Source organism: Oryctolagus cuniculus, chromosome 17 (assembly GCF_964237555.1).
Source record: "Oryctolagus cuniculus chromosome 17, mOryCun1.1, whole genome shotgun sequence".
NCBI lineage: Eukaryota > Metazoa > Chordata > Mammalia > Lagomorpha > Leporidae > Oryctolagus > Oryctolagus cuniculus.
In genome coordinates, this window is record NC_091448.1 from 33,923,757 (window position 1) to 33,945,607 (window position 21,851).

Here is a 21,851-nt window from a genome sequence, read left to right on the forward strand (position 1 = left end):
GAGCAGAGTCTACCTTATGTCTTTCCAAGTTGAGGAGACAGATAGTGTGTAACCCAGAAACATGATCCTTTTCTGCAGCGCCCCAGGCTAGAGAGAGGAGAGCAAGGTGGGGACTGACCCAACACATGGCTGCTTGGTCTCTCCACAGAGCACTTGGCATGATGCCTCATCTGCCAGCAGGTCTCTATTCTTTCCCCTCCAGGGCTGTAAGCTAGCCCCTATAGTACTTCTGTGCAAGCCCCCTGGGCAGATGCAGCTCCACAGGTGCACAGCTTGGTAAAGTGGAGCACAGGCTACCTTTCAGTCACACTTGGTGCTTCATCAGGTGCCCTTGTACAGTGAACAACTTGTCCAACCATAGGAAGAAGCTGTATCTATCTCCTTCCAAACCTCCCCTCAGAGGACAGGAGTGGGGCTTGGATAAGATCATGGGGGCAAAAGGGGAAGTGAACAGGAAGATTGAAAGTAACTTCCCAGGGGACTCCTTACCTCCTCATCTGTCAGAGATGTAGAAGCCAGGCATTCCCACGGGACAGCAAATGGAATCCAGAGGATCAACAGAAGGGAAAAAGAGAATTTTACTAAAGACACCCAGTGGATTTGAGCATATCTGGGCCTAAATCCCTTCCTACTAAAAGTAGCCCAAATAACAACAGCTAGCAACTCACTGAGTGCTCACTGCTGCCAAGAACCATGCTAAGTGCTCTACATATAACAGCTTGGTTAATCCTCATAATAACTCTAAAAGGAAACCATTATTCCTGTTAAGAGATAGAGAAACTGAGGCTTGTACAGGTAAAACAACTTACCCCAGGGCACAGTCAGAAAACAGTGGCTTCAGGGTTCAAACCCAATGAGGTAAGTCCAGAGTTCATACTTAACCACATCCCTACTTTATAGAGCTCTGCTCCCTCTAAAGGGCAGAGCTGCCCTCTTCTTGGTGCTGTCCATTACTCAGAGGGTTCATGCTGGCTGTGACTGGATTACCTTCCCAGGACCCTCTCCTCCCCAGGAACTTATTCATCCGGAACTGTGGCTTATGCTCACACAGCTAGAACATATTTGGAGCAACAGTGCTCACGGCAAAAACTCCCTGCTGTCAGATTCACTCTATAAGAGATGGTCCCCATCTTCCTCCATACAAGGTGACATTTCTCTTAAGGATTCTAGAGTTGGCCACAAGATCCACTGATGGCCTCAAGAAGGAGGCCTAAACATTCCTGGAGATCCTGTTTGGGCAGCAGCTAGTAAGTACCTCCTGAGTCATAGATAGGGGCTTGAGCAGAGTTCTGAGGAACCAGAGACACAGACGAGCTCTTAACATGAATTAGTGTGGACTTGGCCCTGAGCACGACTGCGAAGCAAGGTCAATTTGTTCTGGTGGTGTTTTTAGTATGGTAGGTAAGACCAGTTACGCTGAAAGGCCATGGGGCTTAAATTAGTCTCCTTTCAAGAAGTAACTCCCCATTAAAACATGACTCTCAAAAGTGAAACAGGATCAGAATCCCAAAGGAAGAGCTCTAATGGTGGAATCTGAGGCAAGATGAGAATTCCCTCTGGATCCTTCTGATCAGAACTATGCATTCTCCCAAAAGACCTAGCTTCACAAATACCTAGAGGCCACCCTCTCACCTGTCCTCCCAAGTCCCCACAATGGGCCCACAAGGGTGGAGATGGGGGATGCACAGACCTTTCAGCCACCAGATGACCCGATTGCACATTTCCTCAGAAACATCTGAAAGTAACAGAGATTGTTGCTTTTTTCTCTCTTTATGAGATGTATACCCCTCCCCCTATTACTTGTATCTCTAGTTCCACATCTCTCCACCCAAAGGTACCCTCAGCCTTTGATCCTCTCCTTCAGTTCAAGACTAAATACTTCATTCCCACTTACCTCATTTCTTACACCCTCTCTCTGTGCCACTGTTAATTTCTTTCCCCCTGGGAAAGTTCAAGTCCCAGCTCATCTATACCCCATCCTCTATCCTTCGAATCCAAAATATTGACTTGTGGCCCTTATTCTCTTTACAGCTCTTTACCAGCCCTCACCCCCAGCTCATTTCTTCATCTTCGTTCCCAGGAATCAGCTTGTGATCCTATAAACCACTCTACTTCCTTCCATTGAAAAGTTAAGCAGCACTGCTTGGAAGAGTCCCACCTTGGGCCCCAGCATTATCACCCACATCATTCACCTGGAGCTCAGAGAAACTGGCAGGGAAGGCATGGAGCAACAGGTTCAAGGCTGGGACTGGTGCAGGCACTGGCAAGGGGGCGGTCTTGAGGCCCAGAATGAAGAAGGGGTCTTTCCTCCCCAACCCGACATCCCATCTCACTAAACTGGGGCTGCCTCTGGGCAGACTGCTCCTTCACATACCCAGGAAGAAAGCACTAAACCTTTGAATTGGTTGTGTACAGGTGTGCTTGGGGGCCTTTGGCACTTCCCTCATTGGCGCCCAGGTTGGAGACTCCTTTGGTGGTGGTGGTGGCGGTGGCGGCGGTGGCGGTGGTGGGCTTGCCTTCTCTCTCTGGAACGTCAGATCCTCACAGAAAGGGCTTGAGTTCATTTCCAAAAGGGACATGAATGGGTCTAGGGGAGGAGAGGGCTTAGGCTCAAAATCAGGTGTTGTCGGCCAGCTTTGGGATATTTCAGCTTCAGGATTCAGTAAGCCCCACCATGAGGACTCGGGCCCATATTTGGGTAAGGATCGAGGGGGTAAGGGCCGAGGGGTCAGTTCCAGTTCTGCATGGATGGGGGGCTTTTGGGAGGATTCTTGATACCTGAGTGTGGGTCCTGGGGACATGTAGTTAGTTTCTGCTGGTCTTTGTGATTGCTCTTTATAGACATGCTCTGGAGTGACAAACATGGAAGATTTGTGTGGGCCTTCAGACACTGTTCGAGTTGTGGCACGGTGAGTTAATGGTACTGATTGTCCCGGGGAAATGGTGACTTTGCGACTGACCTCAGTGTCTCCTCGGATTGGGGACCTCATATTGGACTCCACCTGTGACACCATTAAGACTTTTGAAGAGGGCTTGGTTTCAGCATAGACAGAATGCTTGCAGAGAGACTCAGGCTCAGAACGTGATGGAACTCGGTGTCTATCATCCAAATCTCTAAGGACAGAGAGTTTCAAGGATGATTCCAAGTTGATGTTCCTATGTGAGGCCTTGGGTTCAGAAGGAATTGAACTGTAAGGACCCATTTCTGGCTCTTGGGCAGGGATCTTTCTCAGAACTGCCCGATGGTCTGTAGTGAGACGGCTGCTGCCCTGCTCTAGGTAATAGGGATTCTTCGGCGACCTGACTTCACTGGTAGTCAAAGTCCTTCGAATGGGGTCGGTTTGTACGGCTTCATCTTTTGGATGAATGGAAATTCTAAGAGGAACTCTGACCCCTTGTGGGTTCTGGACCTTGGAGGGTGGATCCTCTTCTTGGAAGATTTGTGATTGATAGTTATCCTTCTGGTCTAAAAAACTCAATCGACGAGAAGATTTTGCATCTGGGGTTAATGAGCCACGGTAGCTGACCTCGCGTACTGGCTTGTTCTCACCACTTCTTCGTGCTGATTCCTCTCTGAGTGGACTAGCATTCCGATGCGAGCTGACAGCATGGGAAGGTACTGTCTGAACTTGCTGGGTCTTCCGGTGAGGAGAGGAATGGTGGAATGCTTCCGTTCTTGGTCGGGACTCGGTTCCCCGAGAAAACTGTGCTGCAGAGAAGCCGGGCCCTGGCTCCGGGGAGGAAGATCGAGGATAGTCGGATGCTGAATGGGGAGTGGTGGGATGTGCAGCTTCTGATCTTCGCTGGGGAGGAGGGCTCAGGGAGACTGCAGCACTTCGCTGGCTAGAGGCAAGAAAGTACCCTTGCCCCTGCTGAGGGTTGGAGCTATGAACCTCAGACCTTTTGTGTGTTGAAACTGCTACCTTGGACCCAATTTTATTTGTCTTGACCATCTGAAAGACTGTGCCCTTTTGGGTAGATGTCATATTTTACTGGCTGGTTAGTATCTGAGATCCTAATGAAGCCTGAATATTCACCCTGAGTTTTAAAAGCTGCTGTTCTTGGGTTCCCACAAAAGTGGCTGCTGTTCTAAGAGTGTCTCAAGTAGTCCCCTTAGCTACCTCTCTGTCTAATGATGTCATAAAGGAAAGAGCTTCCTATTAAACATGCTGGCATACAGCCACAATTCTTCAGGGAAATCCAGGCAGGACCTGAAAGGAAATCATGGATTTGTCCTTATGAGTTGACACTAGCAAACCTTTGGCCAAGTTCTTAACAAAACCGGAATTTCCTTGTATACAGGGAAGGTTCCAGACCCTCCCTTATTCTCCAAATTCTAGCAATTTCCAGGGACTTATCCAGAGGAGAAATAAGTCAGAAGATCCTGTGAAGACAAGACTATCCAAACCAATCATGCTGTGTTAGTTCTTTTAATAAGGTACAAGGTACTGTACAAAGTTGTCCCAATCTTGTTTGAAACTGCATTGTATTCAGGTCAAAAAATAGAACTCTAGCTTTTCCGTTTCATGAATGGTCTGGTTGACCCTAGGTAAAAATCCATGTTACTCAGGCTGGCGCCGCGGCTCACTAGGCTAATCCTCCGCCTTGCGGCGCCGGCACACTGGGTTCTAGTCCTGGTTGGGGCACCGGATTCTGTCCCGGTTGCCCCTCTTCCAGGCCAGCTCTCTGCTGTGGCCAGGGAGTGCAGTGGAGGATGGCCCAAGTGCTTGGGCCCTGCACCCCATGGGAGACCAGGATAAGTACCTGGCTCCTGCCATCGGATCAGCACGGTACGCCGGCCGCAGCGCGCTGGCCGTGGCGGCCATTGGAGGGTGAACCAACGGCAAAGGAAGACCTTTCTCTCTGTCTCTCTCTCTTCACTGTCCACTCTTCCTGTCAAAAAAAAAAAAAAAAATCCATGTTACTCACATCCTATATCTTGGTCAAGAAGAGTACAGTACTATAGAAGGGATCTAGATTGTACATCTTGGACAAGATAACTAACTTGCCCAAGCCTTAGTTTCTTCATCTGGAAACTACTGCCTGGTACATGGATTCCACACAATAGAAGTTAGTGTCCTTTCTCACAATCCTCTCCCGTCAGCTATCACTCAGCTGGACTTGGTTCTCTCTTGACTTAGAGTGACATTCCAATTTGGTTGACCATTTTGGGTAAGGAAGAGACTCTTACCTTTTTCTCCATGTTACGTGTATCCCCCCCCCCCCCCCCCCGCTCATAGACCTTATCATATCCAGCATTCTAATATTGACTCCTAAGGATCATCAAGGTTATAGGATGGTCTATGCTCCACACTGACCATTCTCTTCTGCTGAAGTTTTTATTAAAAATTAGCTATAATTAATGATTAGCTTTATGGCAAATTATAATGACATTCTAGTTCTGCCTCCTATTGATTGAGGTTTAAGTATTCCTAAATCATTTCTATTGTCTCAATTTAAAAAAAGATTTATTTATTTGAAAAGCAGAGTTTCACAGAGAGAGGAAGAGACAGAGAGAAAGGGAGAGACAGAGAAATCTTCCACCCACTAGTTCACTCCCCAAATGGCCAGTGCTGGGCCAGCTGAAGCCAGGAACCAGGAGCTTCCTCCAGGTCTCCCACGTGGTAGCAGGGGCTCAACCACTTGGGCCATCTTCTGCTGCTTTTCGCAGGCCATCGGCAGGAAGCAAGATCAGAAGTGGATTAGCCAAGACATGAACTGGCACCTATATGGGACGTTAGCATTGCAGGTGGCAGCTTTACCTGCTATCCCACACCAGCCCCAACCCCAAAGTTATTTCTTTGAAAGGCAGAGAAAGAGAGAGAGAGAGAGAGAGAGAGAGAGAGATCTTCTCCACCCACTAGTTCACTCCCCAAATGTCCTCAAACTGTTGGGACTGAGCTAGGCCAAAGCCTGGAGACTGGCACTCTGAGTCTCCTATGTGGGTGGCAGGAACACAATTACTTGAGCCATATATCACCTGCTGTCTCCCAGGGTATGTCTTAGCAGGAAGCTGAAATGGAGAGCAGAGCCAGCACTCTAACCCAAGCATTCCTATATGAGATATGGGTGTCCCAAATGGCAGCTCAACCACTGTACCAAACACCCACTCTTATTCCCCTAAATTGAGAGCTTTACAAAGAACAAAAAAACATTGGAATCACCTGAAAGAAACACTTTACTATTTTAATAAGCATCTTTCCAGAGATTCCTTTTATGCATTTACCACATATAAACATTTATTTATAATTTACATGAATAGGGTTCTATTATACCTCCTAGCATACTACGACTAGTAGCATTATTCCATGTTACAGACATCTTTCTGTGTCAATAAACCTATTCTTTTTTTTTTTTTTTTTTTTTTGACAGGCAGAGTGGACAGTGAGAGAGAGAGAGAGAAAGGTCTTCCTTTGCCGTTGGTTCACCCTCCAATGGCCGCCGCGGCCGGCGCACCGCGCTGATCCGATGGCAGGAGCCAGGAGCCAGGTGCTTTTCCTGGTCTCCCATGGGGTGCAGGGCCCAAGCACCTGGGCCATTCTCCACTGCACTCCCTGGCCACAGCAGAGAGCTGGCCTGGAAGAGGGGCAACCGGGACAGAATCCGGCGCCCAAACTGGGACTAGAACCTGGTGTACCGGCGCCGCAAGGCGGAGGATTAGCCTAGTGAGCCGCGGCGCCGGCCAATAAACCTATTCTTTAATATAATTTCTAATTAATCCACTTATGTCCATTCCATAATTAATTTTTATTTTATTTTTTAAAGATTCATGTGTTATTTATTTGAAAGGCAGAGTTATAGAAAGAGGAAGAAATACAGAGACAGACCTTCCCTCCACTAGTTTACTCTCCAAATTGCTGCAAATGGCTGGGGCTGTGCCAGGCCAAAACCAGGAGCCAGGAGCTTCTTTTGGGTCTCCCACATGAATGCAGGGGCCCAAGCACTTGGGCCATCTTCCACTGGTTTCCCAGGCACATGAGCAGGGAGCTGGATCAACAGTGGAACAGCTGGGTCTTGAAATGGTGCTCATATGGGATGCCAGCATCATAGGCAAGAGCTAACCTGCCATGCCAAAACGCTGGCCCCTCCACAGTTTTTTAAAGCCAATCCTTCATTGTTGAACATTTGAGTTGTTTCCGATTCTTCAATATTTTAAATAATGTTGCAATAAGCATCTTTATGTAAATACATGCTTTTTGTATACAATCCAATTTTCTCCTTGACAAAATAGTTCTCAATCACAGCTGCACTTGAAATTTTGTTTAAATAATTTTTTTTGGAAAGGCAGAGAGACAAGAGACAGACAGATAGAAATCTTCTATCTTCTGGTTCACCCCACAAATGCCCACAACAGCTGAGGTTAGGCCAAGCAGAAGCCAGGAACTCCTTCTGGGTCTCCCGTGGGTAGCAGGGACCCAACTACTTGAGCCAACTTCTGTTGTCTCCCAGGGTCCCCATTAGCAGAAAGCTGGAACTGGAAAAGGAGCTGGAACTTGAATCCAGGCAGCCCAATATGGGATGCAGGGGCCCCAAGTAGCAACTTGGCTGCTGTGACAAACATCCCCCACCCCCAACTGTAGATTTACCTGGAGAGCTTTTAAAAGCCCAGGCTTTTCTTTTTTCTTTCTTTCTTTCTTTCTTTTTTTTTTTTGACAGGCAGAGTGGACAGTGAGAGAGAGAGACAGAGAGAAAGGAGTCCAGGCTTTTAAAATGAACTCAATCAAGTAATTGAGGGATGAAGTCTGTGCATCAGTTTTTGATTAAAAACTCCTCTGGTGGTTTTAATGCACACCCAGGGTTAAGGACCACTGCTTCGGAAAAAAGACGTCTCAGGCTCACATTGTGGTAGTAGATAAAGCCACAGCCTGCGATGCTGGGATCCCATATGGATGCCAGTATGTATCCCGGCTGCTCCACTTCTGATCCAGCTTCCTGCTAATGGCCTGGGAAAGGCAGGGGAGAATGGCCTAAATGTGGGTAGACCTGGAAGAAGCTCCTGGCTTTGGCCTGACTTATTCCCAGCCACGTGGCCATCTGGGGAGTGAACCGCTAGAAGAAAGATCTCTCTCTCCTTCTCTGTAACTCTTTCAAGTAATTAAATAAATCTTAAAAAAAAAAAAGAAACAAATTCCTCTCTATTAAAAAAATTGTACAGGAGACAGCAGCATCAGCACCACCTGGGAGCTTAATACCTGCAGAAGAGGCTGGTGCCATGGTATAACGGGTAAAGCCACCACCTGCAGTGCCAGCGTCCCATATGGGCACTGGTTCAAGTCCCAGCTGCTTTACTTCCCATGCAGCTCTGCTATGGCCTGGGAAAGCAGTAGGGGATGGCTCAAGTCCTTCAGAAGGACTGGAAGGGGAAGACATGAAAGAGGTGGAAGACCTTTGAAAGAGGCTTCTGGCTCCTGGCTCTGGATCGTCCCAGCTCTGGCCATTGTGGGCATTTGGGGAGTGAACCAGTGGGTGGAAGACTCACTCTCTCTCTCTCTCTCTCTCTCTCTCTCTCTCTCTCTGCCTCTCTGTAACTCTGCCTTTCAAATAAGTAAATAAATATTTTTAAAAAATACATGCAGAAGCTTGGGGTTCCCCTCAACCCTACTCATTCAGATTCTATTTTAACAGGATCTCCAAGTGACTCACATGTATGATAAAATTTCTAAAATAATGGTTTAAAAGGAACTTCAAGTTCAAAAAATTTTCATATTTAAAATACACACTACAAGCAGTATTGTGGTGCAAAGGGTTGAAGCTGCCACTTGCAATGCTGGCATCCCACATCACAGAACCAGTTCTAGTCCAGGCTGCTCTGCTTCCTATCCAGCTCCCTGCTAACACTGCTGGGAAGGCAGCCTACGATGGGCCAAGTACTTGCGTCCCTGTCACCCATGTGGGAGAACCAGATGGAGTTCTAGGCTCCTGGTTTCTACCAGACCCACATCCGGCCACTGCAGCCATTTGGGGAGGGAACCAGCAGATGGAAGATCTCTCTCTCTCTCACCCCCCCTCCCCCATCACTCTGCCTTTCAAGTAAGCAAATAAATGCTTTTTAAAAATTTAAAAATATAAAATACATAATGACAAATATTCCTTCAGATAAGTAATACCAATTTGTTCCCCAACACAGCGAATGATGTCTGTTTCTCCACACTCTCACTCACTGGAGATATTACCAGTATTTTTCCTCAATATCCTGTTTTACTTTGCATTTCTTTTACTAATGAAACTGGACATCTTTTAATATGCTAATTGTCCATATGTATTGCTTTTGTTGTGAATTCTTTACCTATTTTTCTATTAGGTTGTTTATCTTTTCTACAGATCTTTGAATATTAGGAATACAATCTTTTTGTGTATTAGTATATTGCAATTATTCTCACCATGTTTGTTGGCTTTATCCTTGTTCAGGAAATATTGGTAGTAAACAAATTTTACATTTTTATGTACTAAAATCGATATCTCTTCTCACCCTGAGACCATGGCTTAGAAAAGCTTTCTTCAGGGGCTAGAATTGTGGCACAGCTGGTTAAGCTGCTACCTGTGATGCCACCATCCCATACAGGTGCTGGTTTGAGCCCCAGCTGCTCCACTTCCAATCCAGCTCCTTGCTCATGCACCTGAGAAAGCAGCAGTAGACAGCCCAAGTGCTTGGGCCCCTGCATTCATGTGGGATGAAGCTCCAGGCTCCTGAGTTCAGCCTGGCCCAGTCCTGGCTATTGTTGCTATTTGGAGCGTGAACCAGCAGACGGAAGATCTCTCTCTCTCTTCCTCCCTTTTGTCCTCTCTCTGTAACTCTGCATTTCAAGTAAATAAATAAAACCTTAAAAAAAAAGCTTTCTTCACTCCAAGACTATAAAATAGTCACCTATATTTTCTTAATTTTTATATCTGTTTTTACATTTAAATACTTGATTAAACAGATATTTATTTTTTGGTACAAGGACCCAGTTTTTATATCTTTCCAAACAACTAGTAAGTTATCCCAGTATCATCTATTAAAGAATCTGGTTTGAGGCCGGCGCCGCGGCTCACTAGGCTAATCCTCCACCTAGCGGCGCCGGCACACCAGGTTCTAGTCCCGGTCGGGGCGCCGGATTCTGTCCCGGTTGCCCCTCTTCCAGGCCAGCTCTCTGCTGTGGCCCGGGAGTGCAGTGGAGGATGGCCCAAGTCCTTGGGCCCTGCACCCCATGGGAGACCAGGAAAAGCACCTGGCTCCTACCTTCGGATTAGTGCGGTACGCCGGCCGCGGTGGCCATTGGAGGGTGAACCAACGGCAAAAGGAAGACCTTTCTCTCTGTCTCTCTCTCTCACTGTCCACTCTGCCTGTCAAAAAAAAAAAAAAAAAAAAAAAGAATCTGGTTTGACACACATCATCTCATATGCTAAATTCCCAACCTTTACACTTCAAGGTGATTTTTTTAGTCTATTATATTCTATATATCTTTCCATTTCTATATCAATGTCATACCTTGTCAATAATTGCAGCCTTTAAGATGTTTATTTATTTTGTATACATTTGAAATGCAGAGAGACAGAGACAGAAAACTACTATCTGCTGGCTCATTTCTCAAATGCCCACAACAGTCAGGGCTGGGCCCAGCTGAAGGCTGGAGCCTGGTGCTCAATCCAGGTCTCCTAAGCAGGTGGCAGGGACCCAGGTGTTTGAGCCCTCATCTGCAGTCTCCAGGGTGCACATCAGCAGGAAGCTGGAATGGGAAGCAGAGCTGAGACTAGAACCCAGGTGCTGCAATATAGGACAAGGGCAACTTGACCAGCATCTTAACTGCTGTGCTAAATAGCCAGCCCAATTATTGCAGCTTTACACTGTACCTTACTATCTGATGGGACGATTCTCTCTTACTTTTTTCAGTCATGCACTTAAAGAAAGCCCTTTAATTTTTCTCCACCATTGTCTTAACCTGTTCAGTGATGCTACAAAACAAAACCTGAGAACGAATACTTTACTTTTTAAAAAATAAAGGGCTTATTTAACTCACAGTTTCGGAGGACCAAGAGTACGACTGGCATTGGCTTCTGGCAAGGCCCTCATAATGGACAGCATCAGATGGTGGGAGCCCATGAAAGGGAGAGGAAAGAGGGGGACAGATTTGAGAGATCACACAGGCAGGATTTGCCTCAAAAGCTGAATTGTAACAACCCATCCTAGTGGCAACAATTCCAGTTCTACAACTCACTCCCAAGAGATGGGCATTAATCCTTTCCAAGGATGATGCTCCTAGTAATCTAATGGTCTCCCACTGGGTCTCACCTCTTAAGGGTCCTATCACCTCTCAATACTGTTACATTGGGGGCCAAGCCTCTAGTCCATAAACACTTGGGATACAAACCTCATCCTAGCCATATCAACTACACAACTAATAATATTCAAATAGAGAGTGGATTTTACTTATTTAGCTTCCAGAGGACAAATCTATTTTCAAGTTTTTTGGGGCATGTCACTATTTTTTTAAGATTTATTTATTTATTTGAAAGTTAGAGTTACATACAGAGAGAAGGAAAGGCAGAGAAAGAGATAGAGAGAGGTCTTCCATTCGCTGGTTCACTCCCCAATTGGCCGCAATAGCCGGAGCTGCGCCGATCCGAAGCCAGGAACCAGGAGCTTCTTCTGGGTCTCCCATGCGGGTGCAGGAGCCTAGGGACTTGGGCCATCTTCTAATGCTTTCCCAGGCCACAGCAAAGAGCTGGATCAGAAGTGGAGCAGCCAGGACTCAAAATGGCGCCCATATGGAATGCCGGCACTGCAGGTGGCAGCTTTACCCACTATACCACAGTGCCAGCCCCCAGGGGGCACCTCACTATTAACCATTTCTGTAACATCAACACAATGTTACTATTAGCATTCAGAAAGGGGCCAAAAGCAGTGTATTTGGGGGAAAGCAACTGCAACCCTAATCTGCAAAAAAAATTTTAAAGATGTATTTATTTACTTGAAAGAGTTACACAGAGAGAGGAGAGGCAGAGAGAAAGGTCTTCCATACGATGGTTCACTCCCAGATGGCCACAATGGCCAGAGCTGTGCTGATCTGAAGCCAGGAGCCAGGAGCCTGTTCCAGGTCTCCCACGTGGGTGCAGGGGCCCAAGCACTTGGGCCATCTTCTACTGTTTTCCCAGGTCATAGCAGAGCTGGATCGGAAATGGAGCAGCTGGGACTCAAACAAGTGACCATATGGGATACCAGCACTGCAGGCAGCAGCTTTTACCAACTATTCCACAGCGCCAGCCCCTTCTGCAAATTTTTAATAACTTAAATTTCCACAGGTGCTCCAGCAATTTCACTGAATAGTGAGTCATTATTTATTAATCATCTGCTGTGCATCTGGAACTCACTACATTGTCTCTTTCCCATCATGAGAAAAAGTGAAAGACGCAGTATGTTCCAGAAATTCAGTATGAAACCCAACAGGAGACAATGGAATGGGGATGGGATTCCACAATGTTTTTTAAAGATTTATTTTATTTATTTGAAAGACAGAGTTACAGAGAGAGGTAGAGACAGAGAGAGAGGTTTTCCATCCGCTGGTTCATTCCCCAGATGGCTGCAACAGCCGGAGCCGCGCCAGTCCAAAGCCAGGAGCCAGCAGCTGCTTCTGGTCTCCCATGTGGGTGCAGGGGCCCAAGGATGTGGGTCATCCTCTACTGCTTTCCCAGGCCATATCAGAGAGCTAGATCGAAAGAGGAGCAGCCGGGATTAGAACTGGCACCCATATGGGATGCTGGCGCTTCAGGCCAGGGCTTTAACCCACTACACCACAGCGCCGGCCCCGGGATTCTATTTTTAACCTAAAGTTAGCTGTTGGTACACTTTCCTAATTCTACAACTTTGCTCAGGGCATTCCTCGAGCTATAATCTCGGGGAAGGCTACTGCGTCTTACTGCAAGTATATAAATGTTTGCTCCGGTATAATCTTGGGAATCTCACAGACTCTCTTTGGGAAGTCTCCTCTTTTGTAAATAGAGATAAAATACACAACTTCTTTTGTTGTGTTTAAAATAATCACTCAGGGGAGCAGGCATTTAGCCTAGCAGTTGTTTCCTACATCCCGTATCACAGTAGTTGGAGGTTCAGTTCCTGGCTCCAGCCCATGAATCCTGCTTCCTGCCAATCCAGACCCTGGGAGGCAGCAGGGATGGCTTGCGCAGTTGGGTTCCTGCTACTGACATGGGAGACTTAGATTGAATTCCTGGCTCCCGGCACATCCCCAGCTATTGCAGGCGTTTGGGGAGTGAACCAGTGTATGTGGGTTCTTTCTATCTGTGTCTCTCAAATAAACAAATACATTAAAACACACACACATGCACACACACAGCAAATGTTTGTTGAGCACCTAATATTTTTGCCGGTTCAGGTTCTGTGCCAGGAGCTAGGGATACTTAAGTACAAATCAGGCATGATCGCTGGCCTTGTGGAGCTTGCAGCTGTATGCGAGCAATAGCGGGTAGAGCATTCTACTGGTTTGTAAATGTGCTACACACAAGGAAATAAAAGTATGGTCTATGTGTTGGATACGGGAAGAGGGTGGGCGTGGTACTAAAGAAGAATTTTACAGAGGGTTCTAACCTAGTCTAGGTGCAGGGACTTCAAAACACTCCCTGAGGCAGTGAAGTGCTGAGGAATGAACAATGAGGTAGCTACATATAGGGGAAGAGTCGTTCTGGGTAAAGAGAACAGTATGTGTCATGATGTATTTGAAGAAATGAAAGAAGTCCAGTGCTTCTCAGTATAGTGGGCAAAGATATGAACATGGGAATGAAGTAATTATTTTTGTATGTTTAAAAGATCACTGTAGGGCTGGCGCCACGGCTCAATAGGCTAATCCTCCGCCTAGCGGCGCTGGCACACCGGGTTCTAGTCCCAGTCGGGGCGCCGGATTCTGTTCCGGTTGCCCCTCTTCCAGGCCAGCTCTCTGCTATGGCCCGCGAGTGCAGTGGAGGATGGCCCAAGTGCTTGGGCCCTGCACCCCATGGGAGACCAGGAGAAGCACCTGGCTCCTGCCTTCGGATCAGCACAGTGCGCTGGTTGCAGCGCACCGGCCGTGGCGGCCATTGGAGGGTGAACCAACGGCAAAGGAAGACCTTTCTCTCTGTCTGTCTCTGTCACTGTCCACTCTGCCTGTCAAAAAAAAAAAAAAAAAAAATCACTGTAAAGGAAAAAGGAAAGCAAGAGGACCAAAGAAATCTTAAAAAAATGTTTTATCCAACTTTTGATTAGAAGCTTTGACAGTCAGTTTTCCTTGTAGTGCTTGACATATGGGAGCCACTCAAAAAGTGATTTCTTAAGTGTGGGAATGGATAGAAGCAGCTACTTGAGGAAGCTGCTGCAATGGTCCAGGCAAGAGGATAGTGGAAATAGAAAGAGAGAGACTTGGTCTAAGTAACATATATTCTGGAGGCTGATACAAATAAGTTTCAATGATTGAATTTTTGAAGTAAAGGGCAGAGGAATGAGAGTCAAGGATGATTCCTGGATTTCTAGTCTGATGACTGACTGGACAATATCACCTCTGACTGGAGGTAGAGGAGGTCAAGACTATGAGTTCAGTACTGGGTATGTCAGTAAGTTAACTGAAAGAAATCCAAGTGGAGACCTCGAACATAAGGGTAGATGGAGGGGGCCAGCGCTGTGCTGTAGTGGGTAAAGCTGCCGCCTGCAGTGCTGGAATCCCATATGGGCGCTGGTTTGAGTCCTGGCTGCTCCACTTCTGATCCAGCTCTCTGCTATGGCCTGGGAAAGCAGCAGAAGATGGTCCAAGTCCTTGGGCCCCTGCATCCACGTGGGAGACCCAGAGGAAGCTCCTGGTTTTGGATCAGCACAGCTCCAGCCATTGCAGCTATCTGGGGAGTGAAGCAGCGGATGAAAGACCTCTCTCTCTGCCTCTGTCTCTCTGTAACTCTGCCTTTCAAATAAATAAATAATCTTTAAAAAAAAAGCAGGGGGTAGATGGAGATGTCTGGCCTAGACTCATAACAGCAATCAGTATACAGATGCTAACTAAAGCCAAGGGAGTAAATATAGTCTCTTAAAAGGAAAACTGAGTGAGAAAAAATCGAGGCAGAGTCTCTCAAGGAGGCTGAGGTGGAGTAATCAGAGATAGAATGAAAAACCAGAGTACAACATCAAGGAAGCCAAGGGCTTCTGCTGAAAGAACACATGTCATTGAGGTCAGAGTGTCTATGCAATTTAGGAACATGGAAGGCATTAGTGATCTTAGTGACTGCTGAATAACGGAAGGAGTAGAGTTCAGGTTCTCGTGGGTTGAGAGGGAGGTGAGTTGCTGAAGATAGTAGGTATAAACTCTTTCAAGAAATCTAACTGCAGTGAGAGAAGAGCCGTGGAGTAATTGCTGGAAATAGAAGTGAGATCCAGGAAATTTTTTTAAAGATTTTATTTATTTTATTTGAGAGGTAGAGTTATAGTAAGAGCGAGAGACAGAAAAGTCCTCCTTCCGTTGGTTCATTCCTCAAATGGCCGCATCAGCTAGAGCTGCACCAATCCGAAGCCAGGAGCCAGGCACTTCTTCCCAATCTCTCACATGGGTGCAGGGGTCCAAGGACTTGGGCCATCTTGTATTGCTTTCCCAGGCCATAGCAGAGAGCTGGATTGGCAGTGAAGCAGTCAGGACTAGAACTGGAGCCCATATGGGATGCTGGCACTGCAGGTGGAGGGTTAACCTACTGCACCATGGCACAGGCCCCCCAGGGAATTGTTTTTAAAGATAGGAAAATACAAGTGTGTTAATTATGACCAAAAAAAGTAATAATAAAGGGACAGAAGCTACTGGAAAAAAAAGAAAAAGATGTTAACTTGAGGAGGCTAATCCTGAGCAGACAGGAAATGGGAATGGCCTAAAAAGGAAGTGGGGCATCCTCTTCAGTTTAACAGGAAGCAGAGTAAAAAGAACAGATGAGAAGAGGCCCAAGGCCAGTTCAGGTTAGAATGCTCCACCTATAACTGTTGCTCTATTCTACAGAAATAGATGTGATCATGTGAGGTGATTTGATGGTGAAAAGCTAAACTAATTCCCATCTGATGGTTTCTATTTTCTCTTAGAGTTGGAGGTGATGTCTCTGTTGAGGGCTGATGGGAAGCGAGGGATGAAAGTTTAAAACAGCTGATGAGAGTGGGAGAAGACACATACTGAAAGAGCAGCAGGACAAGAAAAAAGATTACTGTATGTGTATATAGTATCTGTTCCCTAATAATTACTCTATAACCAATAAGTAGTATCTACCAATATAACTGTTAATATTGGCCAATCTTACAGTCAGAAGTCTACTCCATTGATTGATTATATGTGTTCAACCTGTAGATCTTATGAATATTAATGCCATACTAATTTACCACTTATTATGATAATACTACATTTTTATGTATGTTGGTTTTGTTTCACAAATTAATTTTTTTTTATTTGAGAAGAGAGACAGATAGAGATGGTTCCTGCCCACTAGTTTATTTCTCAAACACTCACAACAGCCGGGGGAGGCAAGAGGAAGCCACAAAACTGGGAGTCAGGAACTAAATCCAGGTCTTCCACACAGATGGGAGGAATGCAACTATTTCAGCCATCATGGCTAGGATCTACACTAGCAGGAAGCTAGAGTCAGGAGCCAAAGGGTCAGGGACTGAACACAGGTACTCAGTGCAGCACAAAGGTATGCTAACAAGTACCTTAACTGCTGGGCCAAGTGTCTATCCCAGAATAAGGTGTTTTTTGTTTTTTTGTTTTTTGAGAAAAGGACTGCATTGTCAATCTCTGTATCCCTCAAGGTTTCTTTCACATACTGTTTTCTACTTGTTACAATAGCAAGTAATTGTTCACTTGGTTTGAAACGGTCAGGCAGATTTGTGCCTTTGCATTTTATCTGTGCAGGGTAAAACTTCTGGGAGCTAAGAAGTATAAATATGACATCCACAACAGGAAATATTCAGTTTCCACAAATAAAGCAGGAAATACTCAGAATAAAACATTAGGTAGCAAGTACTGTACAGCAGCATACGACTTCCAAGAAAAGGTTTTCATTGATATGTGAAGACTCCAAACTGGAGGTAGATGAAGGTACATAAATCCTAAAAAAAAAAACAAGTTAGATACAAAAATATATCTAGGGGCCGGTGCTGTGGCAGAGTGGGTAAAGCTGTGCTGCCTGCAGTACCGGCATCCCATATGGGTACTGGTTCGTGTCCCGGCTGCTCCACTTTTGATTCAGCTCTCTGCTGTGGCCTGGGAAAGCAGTGGAAGATGGCCCAAGTCCTTGGGCCCCTGCACCCATGTGGGAAGACTGAGAGGAAGCTCCTGGCTCCTGGCTTCGGATCAGAATAGCTCCAATTGTTGCGGTCAATTGGGGAGTGAACCATCGGATGGAAGACCTCTCTCTCTCTCTCTCTCTCTCTCTCTCTGCCTCTCCTTCTCTCTCTGTGTAACTCCAACTTTCAAATAAATAAATAAATCTTTAAAATATATATATATATATATATTTGGCCAGTTATCTCTTTATTTTTATTTTATTTTTTTATTTTTTGACAGGCAGAGTGGACAGTGAGAGAGACAGAGAGAAAGGTCTTCCTTTTGCCGTTGGTTCACCCTCCAATGGCTGCCGCGGCCGGCGCGCTGTGGCCAGTGCACCGCACTGATCCGATGGCAGGAGCCAGGTACTTATCCTGGTCTCCCATGGGGTGCAGGGCCCAAGCACTTGGGCCATCCTCCACTGCACTCCCTGGCCACAGCAGAGAGCTGGCCTGGAAGAGGGGCAACCGGGACAGAATCCGGTGCCCCGACCGGGACTAGAACCCGGTGTGCCGGCGCCACAAGGCGGAGGATTAGCCTAGTGAGCCACGGCGCCGGGACCAGTTATCTCTTGTGATAGAGATAGATTAGAGAAAATTTTGTCATCTTGGTCTTACCACAAATTTCATTCCTCCAACACACTGATGATATGAGGTGTATAATGCAAAATACACAGAGATGCAGTTAGTTCATTTATATCTTAAGCTTTTATGCTACCTATATTTTCACTATGTGAGCAAATTCAAGCTGGAAAGGGAATACAGAAATTTTGGCCAAGTGGACAGGCAGTATTTCTATTATAAATCACAGGCAGCTGTTGCCAGTTTGGATGTATGATAGGTGGTAGTGGTAGCTGCTTATATGCCAAACTTTTTTCTTTTTTAATTTACTTATTTGACAGGTTGAGCTATAGACAGAGAGAGAGAGAGACAGAGAGAAAGATCTTCCTTCTGTTGGTTCACCCCAAAAGTGGCCGCCTGGCTGGTGCTGTGCCAATCCGAAGCCAGGAGCCAGGTGCTTCTTCCTGGTCTCCCATGCGGGTGCAGGGGCCCAAGCATTTGGGCCATCCTCCACTGCCTTCCAGGGCTACAGCAGAGAGCTAGAGTGGAAGAGGAGCAACCGGGACTAGAACCCGGTGCTCAAATGGGATGCCAGCGCTGCAGGTGGAGGATTAACCAAGTGAACCACAGTGCCGGCCCATATATGTCAAACTTAGTAACAGAAGTGGAATACTCTTTTGGTGACAATCCTCTGCTCCCAACTCCCATTAACTCAGACACACAAAAAAATCTTACACAGCTGACATCTAACTGGCAATTCAAAGTAAGCACTTTATTATGTAACAGAAATTAAAGCTTTCAAAAGTTTACATCAACAAAACCAAAAAGCCATTCTGGACACATGAAAAAAATTTTTACAATCAAAACTACCTTTCTCAAATCTGACTAAAAACAAACAGTTAAATGTGCTGCCAACAGGGCCAAACCATTACGTCTACTATGGCAGCTGAACAAAGTGTAAGTTACAGAACCGGAACCACTGCCCCAATAGCAACTGAAGCGGATGAAAGAAGAAAGGAGCTCACAACCAGGGCACTCAAACTCAGGCCAGGAATCCACCCACGATCCAAGTCCAGTCAGTCGGACAAGTCACTCTGATCCAGAACGATTATCCTGTGTGTATGTTTTTGAAAGAAAAAAAAAGGAAGTTTGTATGTATATTTTTTAAAGACACAAACAACATCCTCTTTCTATTCAACTGAACCAAGGGAAATGAATCTGGGTCTTTCTAATCAAGGGGATTATGTTCAGCAGGGTATCATGGAAAGACAAATAACTACCATGCAATCAACAGTAGCATCTTCTGTACTTCAAATATATTAAAACTGTTCTTGATTTTATCATTTATTTAATCAAAGTTGGCATTAATCTCATTTTATATTTTAGTGAACTATAAACATAACCATTTTAAAAATTGAGCAACCTTGTCTGAATTCAAGTCTTTGTCACTAATGTCCATCTAGATGTGGTAAATGTTTTAACTCTGCTCATACTGTCCATAAACAGTAAATTCTGACTTACAAACATCTGATATCTCTTTACCTGGATGGTTCGGACCAACCCAGTCGCTTCCAAAAACAGGGTTTTAGTTCATCTTGATGAAATATAGGGAGAAGAAACAAACAACCCGATTATGTTCTGGGTCAATGGATGGCAGAATTCAGAATTCATATTAGTGCTCTCTCTAGTTTAGGGTAGATTGTGTTTTCTATAGTGGTTTTCCTATTCTACAGAGGATTTTTAAAAATATTTATTTATTTATTTATTTGAAAGAGTTACACGGAGGGGCTGGCGCTGTGGCACAGCGGGTTAAAGCCCTGGCTTGAAGCACCAGCATCTCATATGGGCACTGGTTCTGGTCCTGGCTGCTCCTCTTCCAATCCAGCTCTCTGCTATGGCCTGGGATAGTAGTGGAAGTCCTTGGGCCCCTCCACCCATATGGGAGACCCAGAGGAAGCTCATGGCTCCTGGCTTTGGATCAGCACAGCTCAGGCTGTTGCAGCCATCTGGGGAGTAAACCAGTGGATGGAAGATCTTTCTCTCTGTTTCTGCCTCTCTCTGTAACTCTGTCTTTCAAAAAAATAAAATATATCTTAAAAAAAAAAAAAGATTTACACAGAGAGAGAAGGAGAGGCAGAGAGAGAGAAAGAGAGAGAGATGGTCTTCCATCCGATGGTTCACTCCCCAGTTGGCTGCAATGGCGGGAGCTTCGCTGATCTACAGCCAGGAGCAAAAGCTTCCTCCGGGTCTCCCACGCAGGTGCAGGGACCCAAGGACTTGGGCCATCCTCTACTGCTTTCCCAGGCCACAGCAGAGAGCTGGATCAGAAGTGGAACAGCCAGGACTCAAACTGGCACCTATATGGGATGCTGGCACTGCAGGTGTGGCTTTACTTGCTATACCACAGCACGTGCCTCCAGAGAATCTAAGAACACACTTAATAGCACTCCTGCCCCCATCATTCTATAGCTCCCTGCCATAGCAATGGACACTGCTCACACTAGGTCACAAAGTCCCTCCATTATCTCCTCAGCGAAGTCAATACTAGGTAAAAGGCCACACACTTTATTTCCTGTGCCAGTCAGGGTTCTGAAGGAAACGATGTATCGTATCCATGACTGGCTCAAGTACATATTCCTTCATGAAATTATTACATACACAGGTGCAGATAGAGTTAAGGGAGAAAACAAGCAATGGCAAGGCATCCAATGACTACCAGCAGTGGGAAGCCTGAATCTTGAAGGGACTGAGGGGTGGGGACAGGAGCGCAGCTACTGGAACTCAGTTGAAAGCTGGAACTGGGAAGAAGGATGGGCTGCCTCATAGAAGCTGCACTTGTGGAGGGACACTGCTTCTACCAGTTACAAGGGCCTGAAGTAGACAGAGAAAGGAAGTAATGATCCAACCTCTCTTTTAGCCCTCTGACCTTCTGACAGAACCTCCCTTTGGCCAACAGGAAGCCCAGGAGAAGCTGTGTATTTGGGTCAGCATCCCGAGGCATAAAGCAGGGCAGCAAAAGAATGAGAGGAGACTACAGAGGAAATGAAAGTGACACCAGATGATCTGAAAGAATTAATGTCTCTAATTTTCCAAGTAAGAGGAACTAAAATTAGAAAGGCATTGTTTGTTGATGGTCAGAAGTCTGAAAGCACCATCTAAACAGTTTTGAAATTAAGGCTAATTTATAAATTCACACTACTTGTGGATCATACTTGAATTCGGTAACATATGATTTCTTATTATTCTGCAATATCTGTGTCAGCTAAGTTTAAAACTTATGAAGCAAAATACCTCTCCAGACAATGTGCGTGCGAGGTAATGATGATGAGAGTGGCTGAAGGGTTGCTTTAAAAATGGAATTCTTAAGTCCTTACTGTTTTATAATGAAGCTATGAATGGTAATTAACAGAAAACCTAAGCTAAATTGCAGGGGATAAAGAAAATATCAAAGGTAGGAGGATTACATATAATGTCTGCAAAACATTTCTAAATAACTTTGATGTTCTTCAAAGCCAAAGGATTGCAAATTGCATTGTAACATTCATTCCTACCTTCTTCAGAAGCCCCTAAAAAGCTCTCTGATTTCCTTCTCTGTGACTTGATGTTTTTGTCTCCTTTTCTCTTCTTTTCACCAACTTTTTGATCCTTGGTATTTGTCTCCCTTTAATAACAATAATTTGGGGTCATCAAACCATATGGATAATGGCCAGAGGAACAGGACCACACTCCAAAGGAAATGTATACTAGCTAGCACTGATGGAGTGTTCCCAGTAAGCTAGGCATTGGTTTAAGTGCTATAATGTATATTAACTAATTTAATTCCCATAACAACGATTAGAGTTAGTTACCACCACCATCTCCATGAAGTGATGAGGAGACTCAGGCACACAGAGGATACATTATATACCTAGTAAGTCCTAGAGCTGGGATGTGACCCTGGGAGTCTGCCTCAAACTCTGCTTTTGACCATTAGACTATATTTCCTCAA

General features: G+C 45.6%; 2 protein-coding genes and 1 long non-coding RNA gene across 41 annotated transcripts in view; 1 reads left to right on the forward strand and 2 right to left on the reverse strand.

The window, feature by feature from the left end:
• Nucleotides 1–1,551: 1,551 nt before the first annotated feature.
• LOC127484379 (uncharacterized) lies at nucleotides 1,552–4,128 on the reverse strand. Its single transcript, XM_051824785.2, has 2 exons — nucleotides 2,375–4,128; nucleotides 1,552–1,735 (listed from the first exon to the last, which is right to left on the reverse strand). Exons 1-2 carry the CDS (start codon nucleotides 3,984–3,986, stop codon nucleotides 1,629–1,631), a joined length of 1,719 nt encoding a protein of 572 aa, XP_051680745.1. The 5' UTR covers nucleotides 3,987–4,128; the 3' UTR covers nucleotides 1,552–1,628.
• Nucleotides 1,552–21,851, forward strand: part of LOC103351535 (uncharacterized) — an 84,562-nt gene continuing 64,262 nt past the window's right edge. Inside the window, exons 1-4 of one of the 3 annotated variants that reach the window (XR_007911297.2) lie at nucleotides 1,552–1,834; nucleotides 2,081–4,445; nucleotides 16,070–16,190; nucleotides 20,820–20,956. This is a non-coding gene — a long non-coding RNA (uncharacterized lncRNA). Of the gene's footprint in view, nucleotides 1,835–2,080; nucleotides 4,446–16,069; nucleotides 16,191–20,819; nucleotides 21,422–21,851 lie in introns of those variants that run through there. The other 2 variants (XR_519300.4, XR_011383538.1) reach the window with 2 other exon arrangements.
• TEX14 (testis expressed 14, intercellular bridge forming factor) overlaps nucleotides 4,417–21,851 on the reverse strand; it is a 154,599-nt gene continuing 137,164 nt past the window's right edge. For 22 of the 37 annotated variants that reach the window (XR_011383537.1, XR_011383536.1, XM_070060954.1 and 19 more), the window contains 3 exons: nucleotides 21,415–21,524; nucleotides 19,406–19,457; nucleotides 18,615–18,976 (listed from right to left, as the gene is read on the reverse strand). Coding sequence is in view for 35 of the 37 variants with exons in the window: in XM_070060954.1 (XP_069917055.1) it covers nucleotides 18,940–18,976; nucleotides 19,406–19,457; nucleotides 21,415–21,524 (199 nt within the window). In the remaining 2 variants the exon portion in view is untranslated. Of the gene's footprint in view, nucleotides 4,894–6,333; nucleotides 11,035–18,614; nucleotides 18,977–19,405; nucleotides 19,458–21,414; nucleotides 21,525–21,851 lie in introns of those variants that run through there. The other 15 variants (XM_070060968.1, XM_070060951.1, XM_070060960.1 and 12 more) reach the window with 5 other exon arrangements.

Bases quoted from the DNA above. Each gene is read 5' to 3' on its own strand.
- LOC127484379 (XM_051824785.2), bottom strand. From the start codon at position 3,986: ATGACATCTACCCAAAAGGGCACAGTCTTTCAGATGGTCAAGACAAAT. The intron at 1,736-2,374 runs GTATGTGAAGGA...TGTTACTTTCAG, and splicing joins GTTTAGTGCTTTCTTCCTGG to ATGTTTCTGAGGAAATGTGC.